General features: G+C 46.0%; 1 protein-coding gene across 1 annotated transcript in view; it reads left to right on the top strand.

Moving 5' to 3' along the window:
- Window positions 1-1,231: 1,231 nt before the first annotated feature.
- CCDC81 (coiled-coil domain containing 81) overlaps window positions 1,232-15,369 on the top strand; it is a 37,512-nt gene continuing 23,374 nt past the window's right edge. Inside the window, exons 1-7 of the mRNA XM_081197372.1 lie at window positions 1,232-1,640; window positions 4,501-4,562; window positions 5,700-5,856; window positions 6,917-7,173; window positions 9,565-9,650; window positions 10,788-10,879; window positions 11,643-11,760. Of these exons, the coding sequence (XP_081053498.1) occupies window positions 1,562-1,640; window positions 4,501-4,562; window positions 5,700-5,856; window positions 6,917-7,173; window positions 9,565-9,650; window positions 10,788-10,879; window positions 11,643-11,760 (851 nt within the window). The 5' untranslated portion in view covers window positions 1,232-1,561. The remainder of the gene's footprint in view (window positions 1,641-4,500; window positions 4,563-5,699; window positions 5,857-6,916; window positions 7,174-9,564; window positions 9,651-10,787; window positions 10,880-11,642; window positions 11,761-15,369) is intronic.

Here is a 15,369-nt window from a genome sequence, read left to right as displayed (position 1 = left end):
ATTAAATAACCATCAGCCGTAAGGCAGGTTTATATTATTTATAACATTAGGATGTGGTTTCTGATGTAGGATTTCAAACTGGGTTTAATTTGTTTCTCTTGCCTTTCTAGAGCTATGCAGTGGTCTGATTCATTTTGCCTTTTTACCTTCTCCAGTATGCACACTGTTAGGAAAAACAAATATTTTCCATAAAGTGTTTTTAAAAAGAAACAAATCTTGTGTTGTTACCACTTCAGACACTCCCACTTCATAGAGGAAACATACGTGGGTGAATAAAGATAGGCAAGTGTGTTTTATTTTTAAAGTGGCCCTATTTATACTGATACAGTATTATGAACATTTGAGGAATACACAGCTCTTAATAATGCAACCCAAAGATGCAATACGTTACTCAAAAGCATCCATACCTTGCACCAGCAGAGGTTAATTCAGTAAGAACTGTCAATTCTGTTACTCTGGAATCATCTTGGCAACAATGGATTCTTTTTAAACATGCATTTCATTTGTAAAATCAAAATATTTGTAAGCTACTTTGAGTATTATTTTCATATAAATATTAAGCCTTAACAACTGATCCAATCTATTAAAAATGTACTTAAAATACAAATACACGTGATTCATAGTACATGGATATGACTGGAAAGAAAAAACCAGTGGAGTCGGGCAAGCCAAAAAGGCTAATATAATAGACATGAAATTACGTTGAAAACCAATTTTAGTCTATATGAGCGTCAAATACTTCTTGTTCTTAAATCTACACAAAGGTTATCCTATTGCAACATCTGGAAAATGAGATTCCAAGGAGTCTGTGGAACTCCCTGTCTATTGAGATCAAGCAAGGCGCCTTCCGTGTACTCTTTGGCACCAGCTAAAAACATTCTTGCCTACCCAGGTGCTTAAAAAGTTGAGGAATTTTTAATTTGTTTAACTTTTGCATATTTTAAAAGTATGGTCGTGAATTTTTCTCCATTTAATATTTATCTTTCTGTGAACCACTGAGCATTTCCCCCTTTTCTCCAACCATCAAGCGGTGTATGAATTTTATGATAAAGTAAAATAAAATAAAATAGATGGTACTGTACTAAAACGACCAGTGATTTTGTTGCACCATCACAGCCTGCAAGGCCCTGGTGCCTAATTTGCTAAGCACCGCCCGGGGCGGAGAGCCTTTATTGTGACGTCTCCCTTAGCAACCGGGAACCTGCGTCCTAGCGACGGCCCCGCCCCTCCCATTCATGGCCCCGCCCCCTCCACCCTGCATTGTGGAGGCGCCGCTGTGCGCCCAGGCGAATTTTCCCCTTTCTGCCATCGCCTCTCAAGAAATCGGTTTGCTTCTGCACTGATGCGGAGGAGGAAAAGGGGAGAGGAGGGGAAATGGGCAGCGCTTTGAAGGCTGGAGCGCGTAAAAGGGAGTGAGAAGGAGCTATGTGACGGCCGCCGCCCCCACACCCAGGGAAAACCTCCAAAAACCAGCCCAGTCTACCTGACTTTCTGCTTGGTCTTTCTTTTTCTCTCTCTCCTCCTTTGGTAAAGGCAGAAAAGTGGGAAAGAGGATTCGAAAATGCTGGACACCATCCATGCCACGATCTTGGAGGGCGGGAGGAACGTCTTCCTTACACTTCCCAAGCTCACGACAGAAGGTAAGCTGTTTCCCCGCTGGGTTTTTACAGTTCAGACTCCTGAATGAACCACAAGGCTAATATGCTGCAGTGCAAATGGCTTTTATGAATGACTGTACCTGGGAAAGCATCTGTTGTTGCATGCAAGAGAATCCTAGATCATATGCATATACATATACATATACATATACATATACATATACATATACATATACATATACATATACATATACATATACATATACGACTGGAAAGAAGAAACCAGTGGCCTCGAGCAAGCCAAAAAGGCTAATATAATAGACATGAAATTACATTGCAAACCAATTTTAGTCTATGTGAATATCTAATACTTCTTGTTCTTAAATCTACACAAAAGTTATCCTATTGCAACATCTGGAAAATGAGATTCCAAGAAGTCTGTGGAACTCCCTGCCTATTGAGATCAAGCAAGGCACGTTCTGTGTACTTTTTTCAGCACCTGCTAAAAACATTCTTGCCTACCCAGGTGCTTAGAAAGTTGAGGAAATTTTAATCTGTTTAACTTTTAGTTAACTTTTAGTTTACTCTCTCTCTCTCTCTGTTTTACAATTTTGAATACTCATTTAAACATGCTTCTAAAACATCTTCTGCATACCATGAATCCCTACATATATTATGTAAACTGAACCATTCAGTATTCCATCATTGCATCCATAAAAACTTATTTGCACTGTTGAATTTATCTTAATGCTAACAGCATTTTCAAGTGTACACAATCCCCCCCCCCATATAGATGTTTTCCAATCTTCTCTAAATGCATGTTCTTCTTCTTCTCTTATTCGATATGTTTAGCTGCGCGTATTCCATCAGTTTAAGTTGCCATTCTTCTTTAGTTGGGACCTCGCTCGTTTTCCATTTTTGGGCTAACAAAACGCGGGCCACAGTCATAGGCGCCGACTCCATGGGGCTTGAGGGGGCCCGAGCCCCCTCAAAAATTCGTTTGGGGGGGCTCAGCCCCCCCAATAATCTCGGGCGCCACTCCAGCAGAGCGCCATCGCCGCCCCTCCCCCAGCCCAAAATGCACAGGGTCGGGCTGCATGCCTCCTGCCCTCCCTCCCGAGCAAAAGCTCCACCCAATTTCCTTCGGAGTTGATTAATAGGCGCAGCACGCTCTCCCCTATTCGCTCACGAGGAGGCGGCGCCACTTTATTTGCATATTCATGAGCTTATTTATTATTCATGAGCTCCCCCCCCCATATTTTTTATGAGTCCGCGTCCCTGGCCACAGTAGCAGCATACATAAATAACCTTTTTTGACACCTGGGTATTTCCATCTGAATTATCCCCAACAAAAAGGACTTTGGTTTTTTTGGGGGGAAAAGTGCCTTTGAACATTTTTTTCAATTCATGATGGATTATTTCCCAATACGCTTTTACCCCTTTACAGGTCCACCAGATTCAATCTCCGGGGGCTGGAAGTGTCTCCTGCCTGAAACCCTGCAGAACGGCTGCCAGCCAGAGTCTACCCTGTAAAGAGCACTAAGCTAGATGGACCACTTGTTTGACTCCATTTAAGGCTATGTCCTTATCTTACCTGACTCCCCATCCCCTTCATAACCTCCATTTACCCATAATACTTGAGATCAGCTAGGAAGATAGGAAGCTGCTTTATGCTGAGTTAGACCCTGGCCCATCTAGCTCAGTATTGCATGCACTGACTGGCAGCAGCTCAATAGGATTTCAAGGAAGGGAACTCTCCCAGCGCTAGATGGAGATGCTGGGGATTGAACCTGAGACCTTTTGTATGCTAAACAAACCTGAACAAACTACAATTCCCAGGATTCCTTCGGGGGGGGGAATTAATGCACTTTAAATGAATGGTGTGTATTCAGCTTGTGTATGTATTAAGCAGGCATGTTTATTTGTGGGTCTGGCCCCATCCCTTGGCCCACATTGGTTTCCAGGTGTCATCCGACAGCTTGGTGCTGTTCCCCTATACATATTTGTTGTTGTTTAGTCGTTTAGTCGTGTCCGACTCTTCGTGACCCCATGGACCAGAGCATGCCAGGCACTCCTGTCTTCCACTGCCTCCCCCAGTTTGGTCAAACTCATGCTGGTAGCTTCGAGAACACTGTCCAACCATCTCGTCCTCTGTCATCCCCTTCTCCTTGTGCCCTCCATCTTTCCCAACATCAGGGTCTTTTCCAGGGAGTCTTCTCTTCTCATGAGGTGGCCAAAGTATTGGAGCCTCAGCTTCAGGATCTGTCCTTCCAGTGAGCACTCAGGGCTGATTTCCTTCAGAATGGATCGGTTTGATCTTCTTGCAGTCCATGGGACTCTCAAGAGTCCAGCACCATAATTCAAAAGCATCAATTCTTCGGCGATCAGTCTTCTGTATGATCTAGCTCTCACTTCCATACATCACTACTGGGAAAACCATAGCTTTTACTGTACGGACCTTTGTTGGCATGACATATATGAAGTCGGCCCTCACCGTTGATGCAGTGCTCTGAATTCAGTTGCCTATAACATGGTTTGAGAAATCTCAGTAAGGGCCTTTTGCAGCACCGCATTTAAAGTATTCCACTCCAAAATTGCTGGCTCCATTCAAGGCAAGAGAGTTGTTGAGGTAGCTCAGTGTTCCCTTCTGTTGCCGACATATCAGTCCAATATTAGTTGCGAAAGGGAAGTGGAATTGGCTTCTCACTGTCTGGAAAAGCGAGGAGCCACTATAGTAAGGAGTGATGGGAGTTATATCCCAAACATCCATTGAGGGCACCACGTTGGCTATTCCAGATGCAAATGCCCCATAGCTGATGGTTCCTTCCTTCCTTCGCTTTCCCTTTATGGGACAAGGGAATTAACACGATGCAGGATAACTCTGTATTTCTTTGCATTTCAGATATCCTTGGTATTTGGGGCACTGTTTCAGAGTTTGTTGAAAAGCAGCTTTCTATGAATAAGGTGGGAATTGTTTGTTCCTTTGCTTAAATGCTTGTTTTGAAAGATTTGGGCATTTGTGCATTCTGGTCAAAGCAGCCAGAGTGCGTGCAGATAAATTCTCCTTTTTTTGCTGATGTTTGGCGTGAACATACTCACAGAAAGTGAATCCCTCTTGTGCTATTTTCTGGAAAAAGGCAGTGCTATTTTCTGGAAAAAGAGGTTTAGGGAATCACAATGAGCACCTCCCTCGTTGTCTCAGCATGGCAATGGCGGCCACCTGAGAGTTGCCAGAACTGAACTAAGGCTTCCAATCTTGTTGGGTTCGGAAATGCACTCGAAACCATGGCTTCATATCCTGGCTTGCTTGGAAGCTGTTAACCATAGTTTCCTGGTTTTCACCTAATGGGAAGTTATGGTTAATACATGCAAAGGGAGGAGCAGAAGGGTTGTATTGGGGTGTACAAAGCCCATGCATATTGTGATTCGAAGGTGCAAGCTGGGCTTTCATACCCAGAACCCTTCCAACAATCCTATAAGGTGAACCCATCTCAGCACTATCTACACTGACTCGCAATAACTCTCAAAGTTGCCAGCCCTACCTAGAAATGTCAAGGATTGAATCAAGAACCTTCTGAATGCTAAGCAGTTCTCCCAATCAGCTAAGGTCTTTTTCCAAATTTGTGGGTGTAGGGTAAAGGTAAAGGGACCCCTGACCATTAATTCCAGTTGTGACAGACTCTGGGGTTGCGGCGCTCATTTCGCTTTATTGGCCGAGAGAGCCAGCATACAGCTTCCGGGTCATGTGGCCAGCATGGCTAAGCCACTTCTGGCGAACCAGAGCAGCGCACGGAAACACCGTTTACCTTCCCGCCAGAGCGGTACCTATTTATCTACTTGCACTTTGACGTGCTTTCAAACTGCTAGGTTGACAGGAGCAGGGACCGAGCAACGGGAGCTCACCCTGTTGCGGGGATTCGAACCGCCAACCTTCTGATCGGCAAGTCCTAGGCTCTGTGGTTTAACCCACAGCGCCACCCATGAGTGTGGGGTATGGCTTGCCTAATGTTTGATCCGACCTAAGATTTGAACTGGGGACTTCCAGCTCATAGCTCATGTTCTAAACCATTACAGTAGTCCAGCTGTGCCTTCTTTTTCCAGGGTGTCTTAATACCAGGGTTGGGGACGTTCTCCTTCTTGAGACAGAAGCTTGAAGTTGGTAATAACAAATACATCCTTATACAGCGGCCTGTGTTCCTTCTGTCTGAGAAACTTGCGCAGATCCATGGGCTGAAGTTTAACAAAATACACACTCCCGGTAAGAAATAGGGTTGTGGTGTGTGCTTTCCTCCATGCCCGTGTATGCAGTGTACATTTTGCGGTGTGCAACCAAGCTATGCAACCAACATAACACATGGTATTACGGAGCGAAAATGCAGCAGCGCTGAGGATGGCAGCAGAGTTATAGAAAGAATGGGAAGCAGAAACTAGTTTTTGCCCTAGGAACACAGGACAGTTTTATTTCATAGTTCATGGTCTGAGCCAGGGAAAAGCTGGTTGTGGTGAGCACCTATTGGCTAGCACTAGTGCCATCACCAACACAGGTGAGCACAGTACCCAGAACAGTTTTACAATTAGATTTTTGTTATGGGGAGGGGAGAGTAGAGTGAAGGGTCAGCGTATGCCAATGGTGATTGGCGCCAGGGGCAAAAGTGGAGATGGTAGGAGGTATAACCTTTGTACAGTAGGCTGCAAAAATATTGGGCTTCATGTTTCAGGTAAGGAAGATGCACCGCCACTGCGGTTCAGGGACACATTCCAGCAAGGGAAAAGTACTTCAGAAAGGTGTGGGGCAAGGCCAGTGAGAGGTGTGGCCTGTGAAGGGGGCATGGCCTATGAATCAAAAGGGCCAGGTGGAGAGGTCTGGGGGCCACATCTCTCTTCTCCACCAACGGTCCAAGATGAGGGAGAAAAAAAGTTTTCTACTGGGAGTAATGTGTGAACAAGCTATTAGTGTTCTAACATTTTACTCATAAGATGCATTGCAGAGTTGGGGATTCAAATGTGGCCCTTCAGGCCTTTCTGTTTGGCCCTCAGAACTATCCCCAGGCCCCACACTCTCCTCACTAGCCCTTGTTTCACAATTTGAGTGTCTTTTCCTGGGTGCAGTGCCTCTCACTTGTCTGAACGGAGGATAGAGAGGTATATATAAAAAACTAGCCTCTTGTACAAAGGTAAAATTTACATTTGTTGCTCCGCCTACTTTTGCCTCTCGCCCCGCCCACCACTGGCAAATGCCCCTTGGGATGGACATAGTCTTGCTTCCTGTTCAGATGATTTCTCTCTTCACCGATTCTTTTCCTGCTGCCCTCCCCTAGGTGATATCCCAATTGTTCCGCTAAATTTCATAGTGTTATCCCTGGAAGGCCCTTTCAACAGGGAGACCGTGGAAGGATGTGTCCGAGAGACGCTCCTGTCCTTCTCGCGCTCCATCGCCACCAAGCAGACAGTCGAGTTCACCTTCAAAGGGATCGGTGTGCTGGTGATCCGGGACAACAGGGTGAAAATGAAGTTTTACAAAGACTTCCTTCGCGCCATGGATGGGAGTGGGAATCTCCTGAAGGCGCTTACAAACGTACGTTGGTCATCGTTTCCTTCTGAGCCTGGATGTCATTCCGGTCTGATATTTCACCTGTCATAATAATAAATAATTATTTATTATTTATTTAATAATTATTTATTGCTTTTGAGGCAGTTTCATTGCTTAGAGTGTGGTGCTGATAACACAAGGAGGACGCGAGTGGCGCTGTGGTCTAAACCACTGAGCCTCTTGGGCTTGTTGATCGAAAGGTCGGTGGTTCGAAACCCTGCACCGGAGTGAGCTCCTGTTGCTTGGTCCCAGCTCCTGTCAACCTAGCAGTTCAAAAGCACACCAGTGCAAGTAGATAAATAGGTACCGCTGTGGCAAGAAGGAAATGGTGTTTCCGTGTGCTCTGGTTTCTGTCACGGTGTTCCATTGCACCAGAAGCGGTTTAGTCATGCTGGCCACATGACCTGGAAAGCTGTCTGTGGACAAATGCCAGCTTCCTCGGCCTGAAAGCGATACGAGCACCACAACCCCATAGTCACCTTTGACTGGACTTAACCATCCAGGGGTCCTTTACCTGCTGATAACACCAAGGTTGCAGGTTCAATCACCATATGGGACAGCTGCATATTCCTGGACTAGATGATCCAGAAAGTCCCTTCCAACTTTGTTTCTATGATTCTTCTACTATTCATATTGTTGATGCAACACTAAGTACACTAGTTGGATGCATGTATAAAGGCAAAGGACCCCTGGATGGTTAGGTCCAGTCAAAGGCGACTATGGGGTTGCGGCACTCATCTCACTTTCAGGCCGAGGGAGCTGGCGTTTGTCCACAGACAGCTTTCCAAGTCATGTGGCTAGCAGAACTTAAACCGCTTCTGGCGCAACAGGACACCATGACGGAAACCAGAGCACACGGAAACGCCGTTTACCTTCCCACCGGAACGGTACCTATTTATCTACTTGCACTGGTGTGCTTTCGAACTGCTAGGTTGGCAGGAGTTGGGACAGAGCAATGGGAGCTCACCCCGTCGCAGGGATTCGAACTGTTGACCTTCTGATCGGCAAGCTTAAGAGGCTCAGTGGTTTAGACCACAGCGCCACCCGCTCCTCCTAAGAACATAAAGAGAGCCTCCTCGCTCAGGCCAGTGGCCTATCTAGTCCAGCATCCAGTTTTCACAGTGGCCAACCGGGTAATCCCCTGGGTAATCCACAAGCAGGATTCGAGCACCAGAGACCGCTTCCCACCTGTGGTTTCCAGCAGCTGTGCTGCCTCCAACTGTGGAAGCACAGCCTTCAGGGCTAGGAGCCATCGCCAACCCTCCCTCCATGAATTTGTCTAATCTTCCTTGAAAGCTGTCCAATTTGGTGGCCTTCACCACCTTCTGTGGGATCAGGTTCTATAGTTTAGAGATGTGCTGCTCATGGTTCCTTCAAGACTGGATGACTGCAATGTGCTCTGTGCGGGGCATCCCTTCCACTTGATCCAGAAGCTACAGACAGGGCAGGATGTTGCAGCATAATTGCTAATAGGAATGAGGCCTTGCCAGCATAGGACACCTGTGCTCAGAGGTCTACACTGGTTGCCGATTTGCCACCAAGCCAAATTCAATGTGTTGCTTTTAGTATAGAGGTACCCCTGCCCGTACGGGCCAGTCGTGTCCGACTCTGGGGTTGCGTGCTCATCTCGCTTAAGGGGCCAGGAGCCAGCGCTGTCCGAAGACACTTCCGGGTCACGTGAACAGCGTGACAAAGCTGCTCTGGCGAGCCAGCACCAGCACAGCGCATGGAAACGCCGTTACCTTCCCGCTATAAAGCGGTACCTATTTATCTACTTGCACTTGGGGGTGCTTTCGAACTGCTAGGTGGGCAGGAGCTGGGACCGAACGACGGGAGCTCACCCCGCCGCGGGGATTTGAACCGCCGACCATGCGATCGGCAAGTCCTAGGCACTGAGGTTTTACCCACAGCGCCACCCACGTCCCAATGCTTTTAGTATATACAAAGCCCTTAACAACTTGGGACCAGTTTCCTTGCAAGATCATCTTGCCCCAAATGTGCTCCCCTGAGTGCTTTGATTTGCGGAACCGGCCCTGCTACAGGTACCACACAATACCTGTTCCACATTTGTAAGAAATCAGTCTTTTAGTGTAGCAGCACCTAGACTCCCTGCCTATTTTCCAGCACCCACTAAAAACATTTTTGTTTAGACAAGGCTACCCAGATGAGCCGAATGTTGATGTGCGTTCTAACCTGTTTTTAGTTTTGCTGATTTAATTTTCGAAAAGGTTTTAAATAGTTGCTTTCTGCTCTTTTACCGACAATCGTATTGTTTTATTCTCTTTGTAATCCGCTTTGAGTTAACTTGTTTTTCTTTTACAGTCAAGCAGTGTATATATATATATAAAAATGAACCCCCCCTTTTTTTCGTTATAGAGGCCAGGCACAGGGGACTCGGTGTTGTCAGCCAAAGAAACCGCTCTTCCACATTCATGCACCGGTAACGTGGTTTTGTTTCCAAGGTGGGTAGGCTCACCTGGTCTGCACACAGATTTCACCTGTCCCTTTCCTAAGGTGGCTGCAAAACAGTTTTGATCTTTTTGAGATGGGATGGAAATTGCAAGTAGTTCAAAACGCAGTTGCTGCCAGACTACTAGATGGTCTGGCTTCTGGGGAAGAGTGGCTGCAAGACACGATGGCTGTGTTCTACCTCTGCCATCAGAAACATTATTCCTCTGAATACCAGTTTTCTGAGAATTGCAGTTGAATAATTGTAGGGTGAATAATGATTGCAAGCCCCTCCGATTGCCTCAGGCTGTATCTTTTTACTTTTCAATTAGAGTAGATTTTACAAATGCCAAACAGATGCAGACGTAGAATAGGAACTAAAACAAAATAAACCACAGATACATGAATGCAAGGGAAGTAGTGACTAGAACTATTTATAACATAGGATGAATAGTTAAAACAGGACAGTCGGTGCAGCCACAAAACTGCTAGCACAATTGCGAAGCTAAGCAGGGTCTGGTATGGTTTCAAATTGGATGGGGGACTTGAGATTCCTACATTGAAGGGGGTTGGACTAGATGATCACTGGGGGTCCCTTTCCACTCTACAATTCCATTATTCCAATCTGTGTCTTCCTTCTGTGTTACTAAGTTTCTCTCCCTGTCCGCTACCCTAACCCTCTTACTTAGTTCCACATACATTGCTAAACTATTGGACCATCTAGCTCAATATTGTCTACTCTGGCTGCCAGCAGCTCTCCAGAGTCTCAGGTGAGGGCTCCAGACCTGTTACTTGAGATCCTTATAACTCTGTCCCCATCAGCCTTAGCCCATCTCTTTGTATCAGGGATGCTTCCAGGTTTGAGGTGCCCCTTGGCAAAGGGCCCTCTGGTGGGTGCCACCACCTCAAATCTCACCCAGAGGTGGCGGACTCTCCTTTCTTGAAGGCCTTTAAGCAGATCACCTGATGGGGAGTCTTTCGTTGCTGTTCCTGCTTTGCAGGGGTTTGGACTAGAAGGTCTCTTGGGTTCCTTCCAGCTCTGCAAGTCCATGATAAATTCCCCACAATTCAACTTCCCCTTTTGGGTGTGTGGAAGAGGGCACCCAAAGCCATTTGTTTTGATTGATTTCTCCCTGTCTGCACCCTCACAGCCACCGTAGGGTTGAGATGGGAACCATCCCCGAAGAAGGTGAGAAGACCAGGAAGGAAAAGGAGCAGGCAGAGAAAGAAAACAGCAAAAAAGGTAGGGCAAGAGCTTTTTGCTTTTCTAAGCCATTTTATTTTCATTTATTTCCTGGGTAGCAAGGATATGCCTTTACAGTGGCTGTCCTTCACCATACCAGGACGTGTCCAAAATTGTCCTGGAAACAGGCTGTGTATCATATCTCAGACATGACCTCAAGCAGAGATGGAAAAGCTCTGGAAATTTTGACATCTTGCAGGGTTGCGTGGAGACGACGCCATTCCCCTCTATTTATTTGTTTGTGCAGGAATATTTACACCCCGCCTACTAACCAACGTTTTTGAGGCAGCTTGCAAAAATAATTTATAGCAGTAGTCAATACAGAAAGGCAAAGATGTGTCTCTGTCCCACCGCCTCCCCTTCTTGCCAGATGCTCCAACAAATGTCGTTCTGCAACCAAATCTCCTCCCTTGTTGACAGAGAAAACATTTCCCCCTTAGTTTTCCCCCCCTCCTTCAAATTTTATTTACCAGTAAACAAGATAAACCAAAGAGCTTACAGAACTTGGTTGGTTTTTAAATGGGACATTTGCGAGGAAAGCAAAACTGCACACATTTGCTTGTCATATGTGTGTGTGTGTGTGTGTGTTTGCATTTTTCATCCATGGTTGAGTAGGGTTTTCACATTATTGCGATAGAATGGTGCAGTCCCTTAATCTCTCCCCCGCCCCAAATGTGCACTTTTCACAGCTAATTTTTCACGAGCTGCTTCCGTTCACTCTGTGGAATTCCTTCGCAACCTTCTGCTTCTCTCCTTCCTGTAGAAAATCTCTCGCCCAAGCGTCTTCTGTCTCGCCAGCTCATTTCTCCAGCCAAAGTCTCAGGGATCTGTTTGACTGAAGAGTATGAGAAGAACTTGAAGCCCAAGCTGCCTCCACAAAGGTAAGATCTTGATTCTGAAGGCAGCAGGGAGGTTTCTCTCTCTCTGGTCCTGTGAAGATAAGAAGCTGCCTAGGATGGACTCTGACCACTTGTCAATCTAGCCCAGTGACTTGCTCTGATTGGTTGCGTTTCTCTAGGGCCCCAGGCTTTAGAGAGTAAGGCTTTGGGGAAACAAATAGGAGATGTTGGCCCTACGGGTCCAGGTCATCAATTCTTGCTCTTCCGCCTCCCCGCCTGTCTTCTTTCTTCTTTGGCGATCACTCGTAGCCAAGTAAGATTGTCTTCCATAAACACAGCTTTAACAGTGCGTCCTAGGTGACTGTGGAGGCCAGTTCTGGATCCATACTACCTTCCACAGTGGGGACATAGGTTTCCAGGTGGAAGTTGATCATGGTGAGAGTTTGCCAAACGTGCCTTCCTCCTAGCACATTTCTCCCTTGTGTCCTGAGTTTGAGCATCTTCAAAGCCCATAACACCTTTGGTAAAGGCTGTTCTCCAATTGAAGCGCTCGCAGGCTAGTCTTTCCCAGTTGTCGGTGTTTATACCACATTTTTAAAGATTTGCCTTGAGAGACTCTTTGAACCTCTTTTGTTGACCACCAGCATTACGCTTGCCATTGTTAAGTTCGGAATAGAGGACAGTGGTACCTCGGGGAACAGACACTTCAGGTTACAGACTCTGCTAACCCAGAAATAGTACCTCGGCTTAAGAACTTTACTTCAGGATAAGAACAGAAATTGTGTGGTGGCAGCTGGAGGCCCCATTAGCTAAAGTGGTACCTCAGGTTAAGAACAGTTTCAGGTTAAGAACGGACCTCCAGAACAAATTTAGTTCTTAACCCGAGGTACCACTGTAGTTGCTTTGGAAGACGATAATCAGGCATCCACACAACATGACCAGTTCAACAAAGTTGATGTTGAAGAGTCATTGCTTCAACACTGGTGATCTTCGGCTTCTTCCAGTACGTTGGCATTAGTTCGCCTGTCTTCCCAAGTGATGTGTAATTTTTTTCGGAAACACTGTTGATGGAATCCCTGCCTGTCTCACAACTGCCACAGCTGTGTGCCCTCCAGATGTTGTTGAACTACAGTTCCATCTCCAGGGACCCATGGCCATCCTGGCTGGCACTGATGGGAGTGGTAGCCAAAAATACCTGGAGAGCAACAGGTGGGGAAAGCCTGCTGTAAGATTTAAACATTCAGGGTGGCCTGTGAATGCTTTCATTCATTTTATTCCCCCGCTGAGACGTGTGGCTGGAATTGTCCCATCTCATTTCCCTGTGCACTCTAAATATGAGAATCTTCAGGGTCAAGAGGTGTTTGTTTGGTTTTCTGTCTGAGATAGTGGCCCAGCTCAAACAGACAGTGTGGTCAAATGTTTTGCCCTTGCCCTCTCCCTGCCACGCACGAATACAGTGGTACCTCGGGTTAAGTACTTAATTTGCTCCAGAGGTCCATTCTTAACCTGAAACACCACTTTAGCTAATGGGGCCTCCTGCTGCCGCCGCGCTGCCGGAGCACGATTTCTGTTCTTATCCTGAAGCAAAGTTCTTAACCTGAAGCACTATTTCTGGGTTAGCGGAGTCTGTAACCTGAAGCGTATGTAACCTGAAGAGTATGTAACCCAAGGTACCACTGTATGCATATTGCAATACTTTTTAAAAGAAGAATGGCAATGGAGTCTGTGGGATCTCTAGCAATTTTAATATAGAATTGAGTCAGAACGTTGGCTCAAAGCAATCTGCCTCCAGAACTGGGATTTGGTGGAAAAGTTTGAACTCGAATGGGTTCATAAACCCTGGAACGCCCACTGATACTCCCCTGCAAATCTGCCCCTTTTATATTGCTGGGCCCATTTATGATTCTGCGGCTTGGTTGCTTTTTGTTTAAGCTGCCAGGGTTTCATTTGCAGGTTTTCATTTCATTTTGTAATATTTTGAAAATCTTAATAAATATCTTTTTTTTTTAAAAAAAAGAGAGATGCAGAAAGGGCTAAGCAGCTGCCTCCTGCCCAGTGATTTCAGCCTACAAGTGCTTCTCCCCCCCCCCATCAATCTCCAAAATACAGAAATGCAGGGTTGGAGCTCCATTTGCACTCCTATCTAATTTGGCCCGCAGGGATTCAGTCTAGTGCTATTGTTGATTCAGACAAGGAGTTTGCATCTTCACGAAGTCACAAAAACCTTCCTTATTGTGCAAGATGTTCTGTGGGTGCAGGTCACCCTCTCAATGTAAAGAGTCTGCTTTGGTTTTCTCCTGACCATTGCTTTTCCCTCCCCATATGCTCTCTGCAGCAGCTATTGTGCAGCTGAACAACAAAGTATAATTGAAGAGACTCAGGATCCTCTTTCTCAATCGGGGGCAAATTCTATCCTTCCTCTTGATGACAAGACACTGTTTGGTTTCGACAGGGTCAAAGTCCTCAGCGCTGAAAGGCTTTTTAAATGTTTTAAGCGCTCGTCTGAGGCGTTGTGTGAGAGGCCAACAGTTGCTCTCTGAAGCTACTGAAAAATGGATTTGCCAGCAATTAAAGATGTAGGAGAACTTTTGTCCTTAACTGGAAGAGATCCTTTGTTCGGGGCTGAGGGAAATTGGAGGAGATAAACCAGAGACCTCTTCCATTATTTGTGGGTTAACATGGAGGCATCTTCTTCGCAAGGGATGCTGATTATAATGTTGCACACAACAGACGGCACCAAAGATGAGGAGGCCGATAGAATTTCAACTTGTCCTCTTTGCATTCTGTTTATTTAGATAATGGCGTTCAGCACGCCTGCTGTTTTAATCCTACCCTTCTCTTCTGGGGAAGGAAGTCTTAGGTATAGACTGCCCTTAAAAGGACTGGGCAGTGCCAATGCTGGTGGTTCTGTTAGGATTCTTGCTCCGTGTTTGCAGTCATGGGATTGTTGTCTATCACATGATGGTGTATGTTTTCATTCCACAGTGTGGGAAGTGACGGAGACAGGATGTTTTGTGTTACTGTGTTCTGGAAAGTGGGACTATTGTCCTTTGTTCTTTTTCTCTTTGCTGTCTAATGAGAAAGAGGAAGGAGCTAAGTCAGAATGCTCCGAGTGTATTATATGTAAATAAAAGTAGATTAGCCAAAATGCTGTGCTGCTGAGTTCTGTTATGCAAACTGCAAATACTGCAGGATCCCTAAGCATGCTAATGCCTTTTGGCATCAGTCGCTGTGATGTTCAGACTGGAGAAAGCTTTTGAAGCTCCCGAACGACCGACCAGGAGGGAGAGAACATGCCAGTCAGGCATGTTTCTCTGTCAGGGTCCTACACGAGTGTAGGGAGCTTCAAAAGCTTTCTTCTGCCCGAACATCACAGCGACCGATGCCAACAGACATCGGCACACTTAGGGATCTGCAGAGTCTTCGCAGCTTGCGTAACAGACCTCAGCAACTCAGCATTTGGGCTAATCTACTTTATTTACATATAAACACACACGGAGCACTGCAACATGGCTTCCTCTCTCTCTAGCATCAGACAGCAAAGAGAAAGAACAAAGGACAATAGTCCCGCTTAACGGAAGACAGTAACACAAACATCCTGTCTCCATCACTTCCCACTCTGTGGAGTCAAAACACACCACATCATGTGAT

This window comes from Podarcis bocagei (genome assembly GCF_964188305.1).
Source record: "Podarcis bocagei genome assembly, chromosome: 6".
Lineage (NCBI taxonomy): Eukaryota > Metazoa > Chordata > Lepidosauria > Squamata > Lacertidae > Podarcis > Podarcis bocagei.
Note: the sequence above shows the minus strand (reverse complement) of the source record. Positions and strands in the feature narration are given on the sequence as shown.